Source organism: Culex quinquefasciatus, chromosome 2, assembly GCF_015732765.1.
Source record: "Culex quinquefasciatus strain JHB chromosome 2, VPISU_Cqui_1.0_pri_paternal, whole genome shotgun sequence".
NCBI lineage: Eukaryota > Metazoa > Arthropoda > Insecta > Diptera > Culicidae > Culex > Culex quinquefasciatus.
Window position 1 is genome coordinate 55,425,973 of NC_051862.1, and position 14,630 is coordinate 55,440,602.

General features: G+C 35.3%; 1 protein-coding gene across 3 annotated transcripts in view; it reads right to left on the reverse strand.

Moving 5' to 3' along the window:
* The window catches only part of LOC6050443 (serum response factor homolog), a 319,292-nt gene that overhangs the window by 285,828 nt on the left and 18,834 nt on the right, over positions 1-14,630 (reverse strand). For all 3 annotated transcript variants that reach the window (XM_038251581.1, XM_038251580.1, XM_038251579.1), the window contains exon 2: positions 3,977-4,225. In XM_038251581.1, coding sequence (XP_038107509.1) covers positions 3,977-4,225 — 249 coding nt within the window. The remainder of the gene's footprint in view (positions 1-3,976; positions 4,226-14,630) is intronic.

The following is a 14,630-nucleotide window of genomic DNA, read 5'->3' on the forward strand; positions in this document are numbered from 1 at the left end:
GAAAGTTTTGGAAATTTTGAAATTCGTGACTATAAATAATTCAACTTTTAAAATAAAAATAATTCCGAGTTTCACGCATAAATATGAAAAAAAACAGTGAAACATAATTTAAAAGAAAAAAATAATACATTTACAAAAGTTTAGCCAACATGTAAACAAAACAATAACATGATGTTCGATGAAAAATCGACGAATTTAATATTTTTTTAAACCATTAGAATATTGCTTCAATTTTTTACTGTATTCATGCTATCAAAAGGTCCTTCAATCAAAAGACATTTTGTGAATAGTATTTTTTTCAAGACGAGAATAACAGACTTGAGGAAATTAATAATAGCCATCATTATTCCAAAACAGAATTTGTTGAAAATCTAAAATGTTTAAAAATTTATATTTAAGCTAAAAACAAATACACAAAATTATTTTTTAATGAACTAACAATTGTTATTCTTACTTTAAAAAAAGGTTTATTAAACAAAAACATATCAGAAATCGGAATTCTGTGAAAGTACATTGTTTATAAAATATTTGAATAAATTTATAAAAAACAAAAGAATAAAATATTTTCTCAAAACTGGTGATTCTTAAAACATTATTATACACATTTTTTTTGATTTGAAAATAAACTAATGTTATTTTTTCAAAATTTGTAGACATTATGAATAAAATAAAAACATAAAAAATGTTGAAAATCAAAAGAATATGAAAATTTAAATAAACCGACAAATTGAATCTAATTTCATAAATATTCTTTAAAATCAAATGCAAAAATAAGCAACAAAAAGCATGAAAACAAATTGGCAATTGCATAACTAATATAATTCGATTTTTTTAATGTCTTCTCATCAAGAACAAGACTTCATAAAATTCAGAAATTGGGCACTTGATACGAGCAAAAGTTAAAATAAAAAATATAAATTAGCTTCAAAAATCTCAAAATTAGTTCAAGCAGTAATAAGAAAAAATGCAATTTTTCATGTTTTAATGAAACTTGTTTTGGTATGCACTTTCAGTTTTTTTAAATGTAAAATACTGAAATTTTAATTAGAAACATATTTTGTAAAACACGAAAAATAAAGAATCCGGTTTTTTAGGAAAAATACCGTATTTTGTGTGAAAGTTTTGGTATTTTTCAAAAACAAACTATAATTCAGTGAAAATATATGCAAAATTTAATGCAAATTGAAATTTGAGAAACACTTGAATAAATTGAATAAACAAACAAAACTTCGCCTCCCATATTGCAACCCATATTGCAAAACATGAAAATAAAAGAATTTTCGAAAAAAGGCTTTTGAAAAATTTGGGTATTTAACAAAAAAAAATCCGAAAAATATTTTTGAAAAGTTGAGTATTTAATATAAAAAAATCTAATTTAGTGAAAGTGCATACAAAATTTTGACTCCGTATCAAACTCATTTTGCAAATGATGAAAGTTAGTATTTTCGAAAAAAATACGATGTTAAGGAAAAGTTAGAGTATTTTACAAAAACAAATCTAATAAAAGTGAAAAAGCATACAAAATTACGCTACGTTCCACATTGCAAATTATGGAAATTTAAGTATTTTCAAAATATACTCTATTTTGTGAAATACTTTGAGCACTTGTACTTTGAAACTTACCATATTTTCGAAAAAATATATTCTTAGTGAATGCATTGAAAAGTTGATTACGTTACGTTGATAAGATTATAGTCAATAGAATTATCAAATAACGACAGATTATCGTTATCGTCCCGTCGATATTATTAGAAAATTTTTTGTCTTCTTATTAAAACAAAATGGTAAAACATACGGGTTTCCTTAGAAAACTTGCATGCAAGCTTCTTCGCAAGAAATACCAAATTTTTGAACTGATTTATTCTCAGCCATTTAAAACCTTTTAAGATTTTTTTCAATAAATAAGTGATGAAATTTATTTACAATCACAATTAATATTTGACTATTTTCACCTTGCAAAGCTCCCAAGTAAAAATTTTTCCAGGAGTTCTACAAGAGCTCTTGAAGATAACTACAGCATAGCAGTTTGGACCGCGGTAGGATTAAACTCTCTTCAAGTACTCTTCCAAACTCCTGAAGAAGATTTGAAGAGAATTTTATCCTACCGCGGTCCAAACTGCTATGCTGTAGCTACCTTCAAGAGCTTTTGCAGAACTCCTGGAAAAAAAATGTTACTTAGACTATCTCTCATTTATCAAAGCATTTTGCATAATATGTTGTACTTTGGGCAAACACTTCAAACAAACTGACAAATAAAAGAAACCGAAAGAAATTAAAAAAAATGAAATTTTAGAAACATAAACACTTAAATTACCATGAAAATCGAATCAAAATAAACCTGTTTTCACTATAAAAAAAACAAATTCAAGACTTTTAAAGTGGTTTTAATTTTTACAAAATTAACAAAAAATCAAAAATATGAACCAAAAACTACACAGGTCAACAGAGAAATTAAAATATTTGTGAATCTTAGTTCAAAATATTCAATGTCAGCCTTTTTATATCTTAATATTGGCTTTGAATGATAAAAAGTTTGAAAACTTTTCTAATTTACAGCAAATCCATGAACTGAAACAATATATTTGTGAACTTGATCGGGTTTTATGACAGAAAGACATCGATTTCCTAGTAAAATATTAAAAAAAACAGCAAAACAAGCATGCAAACTTCGATGCAGCAAATTAAAAAAAATATTGGTTTGCAATTTCACACCTAACTAAAATGGTCAGTTTTAGAAGATTTTTTAAATTTCTTTTGAGACTCTAATTAGTATTCAAAAACGTGCAAATGCACTCTCAAACAACACTCAAAATAGCAAATATCAAGTTCTCAGAGTTCAAATTTTGTTCGACTGTATTAGTTGACGTTTTAAAGTTTCAGATCCCACCACCAGATGGCAGAATTATCAGTCAAAAGAGAAGCCTCTCTTTTTCAAGCTAATTTCCTATCTGTCAATCTGTGATTCGAAATCGAATACCCGAAAAAAAAGAAGCAACACCAAAAATCCGTCATAAACTTTCCGAAAAACTTCGGGCTTCCAGGCAACGTAAATATTTATGTCATCCACAAATTACTTTCATTCGAGGCGACTTTTACAACGATTTTAACGTTTGCGATCTCTCGTGCGGATATCTCTCGCGCGTCGTAAGTTTGAGGTGGAGGACAATTGAAAATTGCAAGCAATCGACGAAGAAGAAGGGGCTGCTTTTGAGGCTGAACATTTCTTTAAAAGTTATTATTTGAGGCTGAAGCTTTTGAGCATTTCTTGCAAAGTGTGACGAATCATTCGCGTTAAGGGGGGAACGACGCACAAGTGAAATTAAAACCCCCGCGACGATGATGAGTAGCGTCTCGGGCGTCTTTTGGGCACACAAAATATGAGTCGTGAAATTTATTGCAAGAAGTCGCGAAAGCGACTGCGATTAAGTGGAAGAAGACTGAGTGTGTGTGTTGTGTGAGATCTCGATGGAATATTTTATAATTATTGTTTATAAATTACATCGGGTTTCATAATTTGAGGGAAAGTTTTGCTGAAAATAAAACAATCCAGAAGTGAAACGAGACTCTTCAGAACTAATCCTTAAATGTCTACACTTTGGTCCTCACGTCAACCCTTTCCGAAAGGGGAAGGGCATCTTAAGGGAATTCTTAAGACCTCCTCCCCCCCCCCTGTGGAAAGGTAGACTCACGCGCGCACCCGTTCGACGGACCCAACGATCGCGGAACATCCCCCGGGGGACTACCGTTGCGCGTGGGCGTGCGTCATGTGCGTCGTGTGGGAGTGATGACTGTGGTGGGGGATGTGCGAATGGCCCGAGTGCGGGGGGTACGATTGGGCGTGCGATAGGGGCGATCCCTGCCCACTGACGGGATAGGGTTGTTGCATCAGCTGCTGGTCGAGCCCGTAATGCCCCGACTGCGGGTGGGCCAGATGAGCATGCCCGTGGTGGCCGTGGCCGTACACCAGTTGTCTTACTTTCGAATCTTCGTCGCCGATGTTGTAGCTCAGTTCCGTCTCCTCGAAGCCCGTCGCCGACATCCGCTGGTCACCGGTGCTGCCAGTGGGCGGGTCGGGCGAGTTCAGGCAGGTCTGGATGAGCGCTTTGCCCGCCTCCGACGTGATCATCGGCTGGAGCTTGCGCGTCGCGAACGTGTACACGTGACCGGTCTCGGACGCCACCAGGAGCATCACCTGCGTGCCGGTGAGCGTCGAGAGTTCGTATGCCTGCGAGGGGGGGAAAAGGAGATGGAAATTGATTAGGTATTGTTAAAGCAATATTTGTAACATAATAAGTGAATATGACGCATTTTCTTCAAACAAAAAAAAAATCTAAAAGAACAAATTAACGAGAGATTACATGAAAAAGTAGTTTATGACACAAGTTGCAAAATGGTAATATTTCTTCGAGTCGTACACGGAGAAAAAAGAGTTCCCAAAATCGTGAACAAGCGTTCATGAATTTGGGAACCACGAACAAAGTGTGACATTTGCACTCTTAGTTTGTGGTTCCCAATTTCATGAACGCTTGTTCACGATTTTGAGAACTCTTTTTTCTCCGTGTACATGTATCCAACGAGGTTCTGCCAAGTTGGATTAGCACTACGTGTGCTGAAAATATCGAGTTTTGCCAAGAGTTGCATACAATGTTTTTTTTTCTGCGATTCGGAAAACGCTTTTTAATATGATTGAATGAAAATGGACATTTGTTTCCCCGATTGAATTATATTTTCCGCTTAAAATAAGTGTTAACTGCCAAAACAATAACACAAGTATCACTTTCCGCAACAAGTACTGAAAAGTTGAACTTTTTAACACTCAAATGGCTGCAAAAATGTACTGAGACAGTCGAAATAAATGTTTTTGGCCCTTTTAAAGTGTTGAGGGATGAGAACATTTCTTGAAACATTTATTTCTTAGACTATTAATTCGGAAAAAATTAATGCTGAAATGGTCAAGCTTGTTCAAAACTTTTAAAGATAAGTTAAAGTCAAGCTATCAACAAAACAACAATTTTAGTGGGTATAACTAGAAAACGATGCACGGCTATTTAATTTTTTTTTTCAAAATACTTTTAGACTGCAAATTAAATAAAAATCTTTTTGCAATTCCGTCGTGAAACTACTTACTTTTCCTGTCATTCTTGAACGACGAAATAGCCTACTTTTCTGTACCAAAAATAACAGATTCGAATAGCAACACTTTTCAAAATAAATGCTGAAAAGTTCTACTTTTCAGCACTCAAATGGGTGCTGAAAAGTTGAACTTTTCAGCACTTGTTTCGAAAAGTAACACTTTTCAACATATTTTTGATTTAAACGATTTATTGACAAAATACATGAAAATTTGACTTAAAATTTCACTCATTGTGTGTTTTTTGGAATTGCAAAAAATGTTGTATGGAACTCGTTGCAAAACTTGATTTTTTCAGCACTCTTCGTATTTATCCAACTCGGTGAACCTCGTTGGATAAATGTACGACTCGTGCTGAAAAAGTCCTCTTTTTGCAACTTGTTGCATAAACTACTATTAAGTTAAGTCAAAATATGTTTTTTTGCAATTCCGTCGTGAAACTACCCACTTTTCCTGTCATTCTTGAACGACGAAATAGCCTACTTTTCTGTACCAAAAATAACAGAATCGAATAGCAACACTTTTCAAAATAAATGCTGAAAAGTTCTACTTTTCAGCACTCAAATGGGTGCTGAAAAGTTGAACTTTTCAGCACTTGTTTCGAAAAGTAACAGTTTTCAACATTTTTTTGATTTAAACGGTTTATTTACAAAATACATGAAAATTTGACATAAAATTTCACTCAGTTTGTGTTTTTTGGAATTGCAAAAAATGTTGTATGGAACTCGTTGCAAAAAGAGGATTTTTTCAGCACGAGTCGTACATTTATCCAACGAGGTTTACCGAGTTGGATAAATACGAAGAGTGCATAAACTACTATTCCACTTTTTTCTAGGTTTTTATTCAGTTTTTATTTTCGAAAAATTGGCAACACTGTCAAATGAACTTTGAACAGCTTGCACCATAGCTTAAAAGATTGCAAAAAAATTCAATCTCAAAATAAAGATTTTAATTTAATAGCCTTTAATGCTAGAATGACCTCTTTGGTAAAAAACACAAAGTTTCATCCAAATAAAAAAATACAAAAAATAAATTTCAAAAAAGTATGCTTATTCTTGGAAGTATTCTAGCAAAACATTGTAATTGGGCCAAAGCCAAAGTGTAAACAAAGAGTCTATCCTGCTTGTTCCTAATGTAAACATCAACTGACGTGAGCAGGATAGACTCTTTGTTTACACTTTGGCTTCGGCCCTTTTACATTGTTTTGCTTGTATTACTCCATCAAAATGTTGCATTTTTTCGCAGAATTGTTAATAATCAAACATTATCTTTTGTTTATTATTTATTTATCTTTTGTTAACTAGCACATTTCACTGTTTTCCAGATACAAACAAAAAACGAAAATAAAATTAATAATATGGCCAAACGTATATTTAGAAACTGCTGATTTAATATTCTGAATCCAAATGTTTTTTGTTTTAGCAATTAAGAAGAAAAAAATACAAATTTGACACCAGGGATTTCAGCAAAATGGCCTGAAAATTTGTTCAGAAACTGTATAAAATGATGTTTGATATAATTTCCAATGAATTTGTGGAAATTATATGGTAAATCCAATCCATAAACTAAATCAGAAAGGATCATGCCCTTTAACAAAATATCAATGTAAAATGCATCCCTGCTTTGCAAAAGTACAAAAAAAAGAAAACAAACATTGAAAAATACCAATCAATAAAATGACCAATAGGCCGTCCCAAAACAAATGAAAAGTTGTCAAATCTTTGGTGCTCACCCCTAGAACGATAGATTAGGATGTCAGGAACAATGTTTTCATACAACAAAAATTTCCCAAAAATGGTTTACAACTCGCGCGCGGAGCTTGAATGAAAAAAGGGCATTTTTCGAGTATTTTTCAGAAATGTGCGTAACAATCATCTCATGTTTTTCAAGAAATGTTATAAAAAAAATATCGTTTTTGAGCTTGCAAAATAAAAATTTCCAAAAGATGGGCTTTCCCGTGTGTAATCATAGTAGCCAATGTTTTATGCTAAAAATGTTGGTATCATAAGAATTTTGAAAATTGGTTAATTTTTTGTTCACTAAATACAAATATCTCGGCTCTGCGTGAACGTAAATTGAATGTTAAAAAAAAGCAAAATCATCTCCTATAAGCTGAATGCATTAGTTTTGGCTGCAAAATTTTTTGGCTCCTTTTGGGGAGTGATTTTTGATTTTTTTTAGCTAAAAAATACATTTTTTTCTCCATAAACGACCTACCATGCCCAAACACAAGTTTTTATGAACTATGTCTGAATATGTTCAGGGGATATTAAACTATAACTTGAAGCCCAAGGCGACCAAATTTGAATGACTTTAGTATGATTATACGCATTTTTGGGATTTTTTTGTTGTATGAAAACATTGTTCCTGAACTCCTAATCTATCATTCTAGGGGTGAGCACCAAAGATTTGACAACTTTTCATTTTTTTAGACGCCCTAATGACCAAGCAATGTACATGTCACTCATAATTGTAATTCAGTGCAAAGATCAAACAGTAAGCAACCGCTGCACCCAACCCAACCTCCCCCGCGATCCCTCCTTTCCGACCTTGATCCACCCAGAATGTCCGCGAGCCCAAAAGTGTGAATTTATGTCCGAACATATGTTTTTCATCTGCACTTAACCCTCCTGCCTAAAGAACATCGATCCCTACACTTCACCTTTAAGGTGAGACCTCCTTTCGATCTTCAAACGAAAGCAAAAAGAGCCCGCTCTAAAGACTACTACAAAAAACGTCCAGATCTTGGGGTCCATTTTCACACCTTCCAACCTTCGGTCACCGAGATCACACCTTCTTCTTCTTCTTCTTCTTGAAGCCCCCAACTTGAGGTCCGCAATGCTCGGCATGTTTGAACAGCCGGCCCATCTCAAAGGAATGATATCTGCTGCCCCTTCTGGGCTACCGAACGGGTCTCCCTCCACCACCTTAACATTGAATGCACTTTCCGGATGGCAGGAATTCAATGGCTTTGTGGCTTTTGAAATACGCGCGCAATGTTGCAGAAAATTAGCATAACCCACCACACAGCCTTCGGTGGATCGTTTCGGCATCAGGCCGCAAGCACTACAGAAGCTGAATTCGGGGAGTCCCGGGTGATCCACGCGGAAGAGGGGGAGGTTTGAGGTAGCTGGCAAAAAATCGAGAATTTAAACGAGCCGACTGAGGTGCAAAATAAATAAATAATAAGGATGAGCGTGCGCGCGCGCGAAATGGTTCAGGTTGGGAGAAAAGCACTTTGAGGAAGTTGAGCACAAACTTGGGCAAAAGTTTACAGAAATACTTCAACTTAGAGCCTGGATATTGGACACTTTTGGTGTTTGAATCTCCAAGTCTTCAAAATCTTCAATTCTTCAATTATTCAATTCTTCAATTCTTCAATTCTTCAATTCTTCAATTCTTCAATTCTTCAATTCTTCAATTCTTCAATTCTTCAATTCTTCAATTCTTCAATTCTTCAATTCTTCAATTCTTCAATTCTTCAATTCTTCAATTCTTCAATTCTTCAATTCTTCAATTCTTCAATTCTTCAATTCTTCAATTCTTCAATTCTTCAATTCTTCAATTCTTCCATTCTTCAATTCTTCAATTCTTCAATTCTTCAATTCTTCTCCATGTCTTCATGTCTTCATGTTTTGATTCTTCTTCTTTTGTCTTCGAATCTTCGAGTCTTGTGTCTTAATGTCTTAATGTCTTAATATCTTCATGTCTTAATGTCTTAATGTTTGAATGTCTTAATGTCTTAATGTCTTAATGTCTTAATGTCTTAATGTCTTAATGTCTTAATGTCTTAATGTCTTAATGTCTTAATGTCTTAATGTCTTAATGTCTTAATGTCTTAATGTCTTCATGTCTTAATGTCTTAATGTCTTAATGTCTTAATGTCTTAATGTCTTAATGTCTTAATGTCTTAATGTCTTAATGTCTTAATGTCTTAATGTCTTAATGTCTTAATGTCTTAATGTCTTAATGTCTTAATGTCTTCATGTCTTCAATTCTTCAATGCTCGAAGTTTTCACGTCTTCAGGCCTTCATGTCTTCATGAATTCATGTCTTAAATTCTACAAATCTTCAAATCGTCTAGTCTTCAAGTCGTCAAGTCGTCAAGTCGTCAAGTCGTCAAGTCGTCAAGTCGCCAAGTCTTCAAGTCGTCAAGTTGCCAAGTCTTCAAGTCGTCAAGTCGTCAAGTCGCCAAGTCTTCAAGTCGTCAAGTCGTCAAGTCGTCAAGTCGTCAAGTCGTCAAGTCGTCAAGTCGTCAAGTCGTCAAGTCGTCAAGTCGTCAAGTCGTCAAGTCGTCAAGTCGTCAAGTCGTCAAGTCGTCAAGTCGTCAAGTCGTCAATTCGTCAAGTCGTCAAGTCGTCAAGTCGTCAAGTCGTCAAGTCGTCAAGTCGTCAAGTCGTCAAGTCGTCAAATCGTCAAGTCGTCAAGTCTTCATAACTTCATGTCTTCATGTCTTCATGTCTTCATGTCTTTATGTCCTCATGTCTTCATGTCTTTATCCGTCAAATCTTCAAGTCTTCAAGTCATGAATCTAAAATCTTTTCATTTTCATGAAACACCTGAAATTCTCAAAATTCTCCCACCCTACAAATCAAACGCACCCGTACTGCTTCAACCTTTAGCATTTCGCGCAACCCATCTAGGTCACACCTCGTCCAACTGCGCACAGTTGGACAATATCCGCGCGCAGAAACCGCACCGCATCGAAAATTCCATCGTCGCGGACCTAAATTGAATGTTTTGGCCGTGTCCGATGCGCAATTTTGCGGTCTACCCCGGCCAACTTGTTCGGAGCTTCTGGATTTGTTTGTTTGCCTGTAAGGTTTGGACACGAGCGCAAGACTCGGAATGCATCGACTTTGTTAGAATGTGTGTACCGGAAAGTGGATTGTTGTGCCCGGAATCCAGGAAACTTGGCGAGTTAGATATTCGAGGCATTCGGGCGATTTGCATTGCGCTGGCGAGGTTAGGAGATTCCAGATAGCTCGCGCGCGGAGATTGTGGACTAATGGAAGAAGTAACGGGGCCGGATGCCTTGGGGCGATCCCCGAACTTGTCAGCTCTGGTTGATTCCGTCAACGCAGTGTAATAGTTGCCAGGCAGCTTTCCTCCAGGGTCGTAAAATTATCGCTGCCAACAACTGAATTCCCCCCCACACCGGTTGGATGTAAATCTTTTCGGTGTGGCCACGCCGCGCAGATTCGGGGCGATAAGATAAAATAATGTGCAAATTATCTTTACGGCAACATTGCGAAAAAGTCGTGAAATGCACTAGGGAAAAAATACGCAATTTTAGCGGAGTATTTCGTCACCTTATTCAAAACATTTCACAAAAAATTTCCCTCCGTGTCTCATATGGAAAACACGGCGATAAAATTGTCAACCGCGAGCGCACGCGGTCTCCCCACTTCAATCAAGCGGAGATCGTTATCAGGGAGGGCTTTTTTGCTGCAAATCGGCACTGACAAAGTCCTCAGCTGGCCGGGCCAATCTTATCTTATCACGGTCCGAAAAACGCGATGGTCCGCGTCGTTAAATTGATGTGTAAAGACGATAACGATCTGCACCCGCGTGATTCTGTAGGTAGTAGGGTGGTTCTAAGGAAATTTTGAAGATTTTTGACAAAAAAATTAGTTGATTAAATTTAGCCAACTTGATGACATTGTTGCTTGGATGGCACATCGTCGGGCATTTTTTTAAACTTTTTTACAAAAGAAGACAACTTCGTCGGAACCACCCTACCACCTACTTAGTCATCCCGCACGACGCCGAAACCGCCAGCAATCCATAATTTTCCGTTTTTTGCGGAAAAGCATCGCCGCGTCCCTTTTTTTGAAATTCAAACAAACAACGGCGACAACAACAACAACAACAACTTGAAGAAGTCGGCAGACCCCTTCACATTAATAAAACATTCGGGCCGGGGTCTCCTCTGCATGTCCTCGCGCAGCATAAACAGGGGAACGCGAAATTATCCCGATAATTGTACCGGACAGAGAATAAACTATCGCGCTGAGGTTGCTCACTGGGAAGGAAAAACAATCGAGTTTATGGTGGAGACCGGCCACAGCTGCTGTCTGACCCGGCAGGAAACATATAGAAATTTGTATTCAGAAAGAAGGTCTGCGCGCGCGCGCTCTCTTTTGCAGTTAACACTGCATAATAATCACCTTTAGAGATGAGGGTTAAGGATCGATTGTATTGGAACTTTTAGTTGCTAAAGGCTAAAAAAAATAAAAGATATTTTTTATTCATTTTAGAAAAAAAAAACTTCGAATCAAAATAAACGCATTAATATTATGATATTCATTCTACAAAAATAATTCAAATAATTAAAAAAAAAACATTGGTCTACAAAAAATCAAATCAACTTTAAAAAACTTTTAAAAATTAGTCCAAACTTAGAAGTTTGCACAATGCAAAATGAGCAGTTCTCTCAAATTTCGGTCATTCGATTTTTGCCTTAGGGTAGAGTAGTCATCAATGAGACACGGGGAACAATGATAAAATGGCTCTCACAAGTCGTAGTTTCAACCAATCAGGCTCATATTTGGGGGAAAGGTGTGTCTACTGGATACACGTCTGCCATATTAGTGGCTTTGGTTATGGACGCTCCGTTGAAAAGTAATTCATAAATGTTTGATTCTGGGGTGTAAAAGTAAATTATGGACAAAAAATACTTTTTCGCTCGTAGGCTGCCATTAACACCAAAACTAATATTTCTTCAAATTTCTTTCGACGTTCCATAGGGATTGAGTTGGGCTACAATGTCCTTTCATTAGGTATGGCCTAAATTTAGAATATACCCAGTATCCAGGACTGTCTCATTGTTCCCCACTTATTTCAGCTCATGGGTAACAATAAGACACTTTGATTTTTCTTCATTAAACTTTTAAAAATCTATGGAAATCTTCCAAAACATGAATTGAAAGTGATTTTTGGCATATTTAAAGAGTTTTAACTTCATTTAACCAAAAATACTAAGTTATTTGGTATTAATATATGGATTATACAAAATTTCAATACTTTTTAGTGTAACTTTTGTTATTAAAAGTTTCATGTTGGCAAAATTGCTCTAAAATGTTCAAGGCAAGTCACCTGCAATGGAACAATACAAAAACATGATTTTTTGCTAGAAAAATGTTGATTTTCGTAAAGTGTCTCATTATTCCCCAGCTGTCTCATTGTTCCTGCCAAGTGCGTCTACAATGAGACAGTTGAATAACTCTGGCTGTAGATGTCGGATCGATCTCATATTTTGGTCAATGTTAGAACACATCAAAAGAAAGATAATGCAACTAAAAGCTCATTAATACATGCTAATGAAAAAATTAGAAAAATCGTTGAAAGTTGAAAACCAAAAGTGTCTCATTGATGACTACCCTACCCTACTCACGTTACTGAGGAAAGGCTATAAAATCACTCGAAAAATTAACTTCTCAATTAGACCTCCTAGACCCAACTTCATGTATACCTATCGACTCAGAATCAAATTCTGAACAAATGTCTGTGTGTGTGGTGGGATGTTGATCAAAAAATTGTCACTCGATTATCTCAAGACTGGCTAAACCGATTTTGTCCGTTTTGACCTCATTCGATCCGTCCTGGGGACCCATAAGTCGCTATTAAAAATTATGGAGTTTAGTTAAGTACTTTAAAAGTTATGCTAAAAAACGATTTTAACAAAAGTTTGGAAGATTGTAAGAAGGGTGGTTTTCGTAAGAAAACCCGTCATGCTATGCATTTTTAGAAAGGTATTTAAAAGACCTTTTCAACACGTCCAAGACATTGAAGATCTGACAAATCTATCAAAAGTTATAAGCACTTAAGTGTTATTTATACGCTTTTTGAAGGCCGGATCTCAGATATGCTGATAAAAACGTTGTCTGGAACTCTGATGCAACCTATTGTTGGATAGGTATTCAAAATAGCTTTCCAACGCGTCCAAAACATTGAAGATCTGACAATCCTATCAAAAGCTATAAGCACTTAAGTGTTATTTACGCACTTTTTGCATTTTGGATAGCACCCTTTAAATGTGAGGAAGGCGCCAACCACCTAAATGTGGATTAAGTAACGTTTTTTTTGTATTTTTTAATCCGACTGAAACTTTTTTGGTGCCTTCGGTATGCACAAAGAAGCCATTTTGCATCATTAGTTTGTTCATATAATTTTCCATGCGAATTCGGCAGCGGTCCATACAAAAATTATGTATGAAAATTCATAAATCTGTATCTTTTGATGGAATTTTTTGATCGATTTGGTGTCTTCGGAAAAGTCATAGGTATGGATAGGAACTACACTGGAAAAAAAGATAAACGGTAAAAAAATTTTGGTGATATTTTATTTAACGTTTTTTCGCTAAAACTTCATTTACAAAAAAACACTATTTTTATTTTGTTTTCAAATTTTGATATGTATTAGTGGACATCACGCCAACGCCAACTTTTCAGAAATTTCCAGGTTGTGCAAAATATCTTTGAGCGAGTTATGAATTTTTCAATCAATACTGATTTTTTTAATCTATCGAAATATTGGTCGCAAAAACTTTTCAACTTCATTTTTCGATGTAAAATTGGATTTGCAATCAAAAAGTACTTAAGTGAAATTTTAATAAAGTGGAGCGTTTTCAAGTTATAGCCATGTTTAGGTGACTTTTTTCCAAAATAGCGGCAGTTTTTCATATTTTTAAATAAGTGCACATGTTTGCCCACTCTTGAAAAACATATTTTTGAAAAGCTGAGAGAATTATTTTTATTATGCTTTTTTGAACTTTTTTGATACGACCCTTAGTTGCTGAGATATTGCCATGCAATGGTTTACAAACATGAAAATTGATGTTTTCCAAGTCTCACCCAAACAACCCACAATTTTCTAATGTCGATATCTCAGCAAATAATGGTCCGATTTTCAATGATAAAATCTGAAACATTCGTGAAATTGTCCGATCTTTTCGAAAACAAATATTTTATATTTTTTTCAAATCAAGACTGACATTTCAAAAGGGCCAAATATTCAATAATACGTCCTTTTAAAATGGTAGTCTTGGTTAAAAAAAAATTAAAATATTTTTTTTCGAGAAGATCGGAAAATTTCACGAATGTTTCGTATTTTATCATTGAAAATCGGACCATTAGTTGCTGAGATATTGACATTAGAAAATGGTGGGTTGCTTGGGTGAGACTTTCCTGTTTTGCCTTTTCCTGTTTTTAAACCTCTGCATGGCAATATCTCAGCAACTACACGGATAGAAATCCTGTAAGCAAATCCGGTAACTCTGTGTTGTCGAATTTGACCACATTGAAATGTATCCAAAATCGTCAACATTTTTAACGATTTTGAAAAGAGTTGCAACGAAATCGAAAAAAAAATTATGACGATTTTGGAAACATTTCAATGTGGTCAAATTCGACAACACAGAGTTACCGGATTTGCTTACAGGATTTCTATCCGTGTAATGGTCGTAAAAAAATAAACCTTTAAATGCTTGTTCAAACAA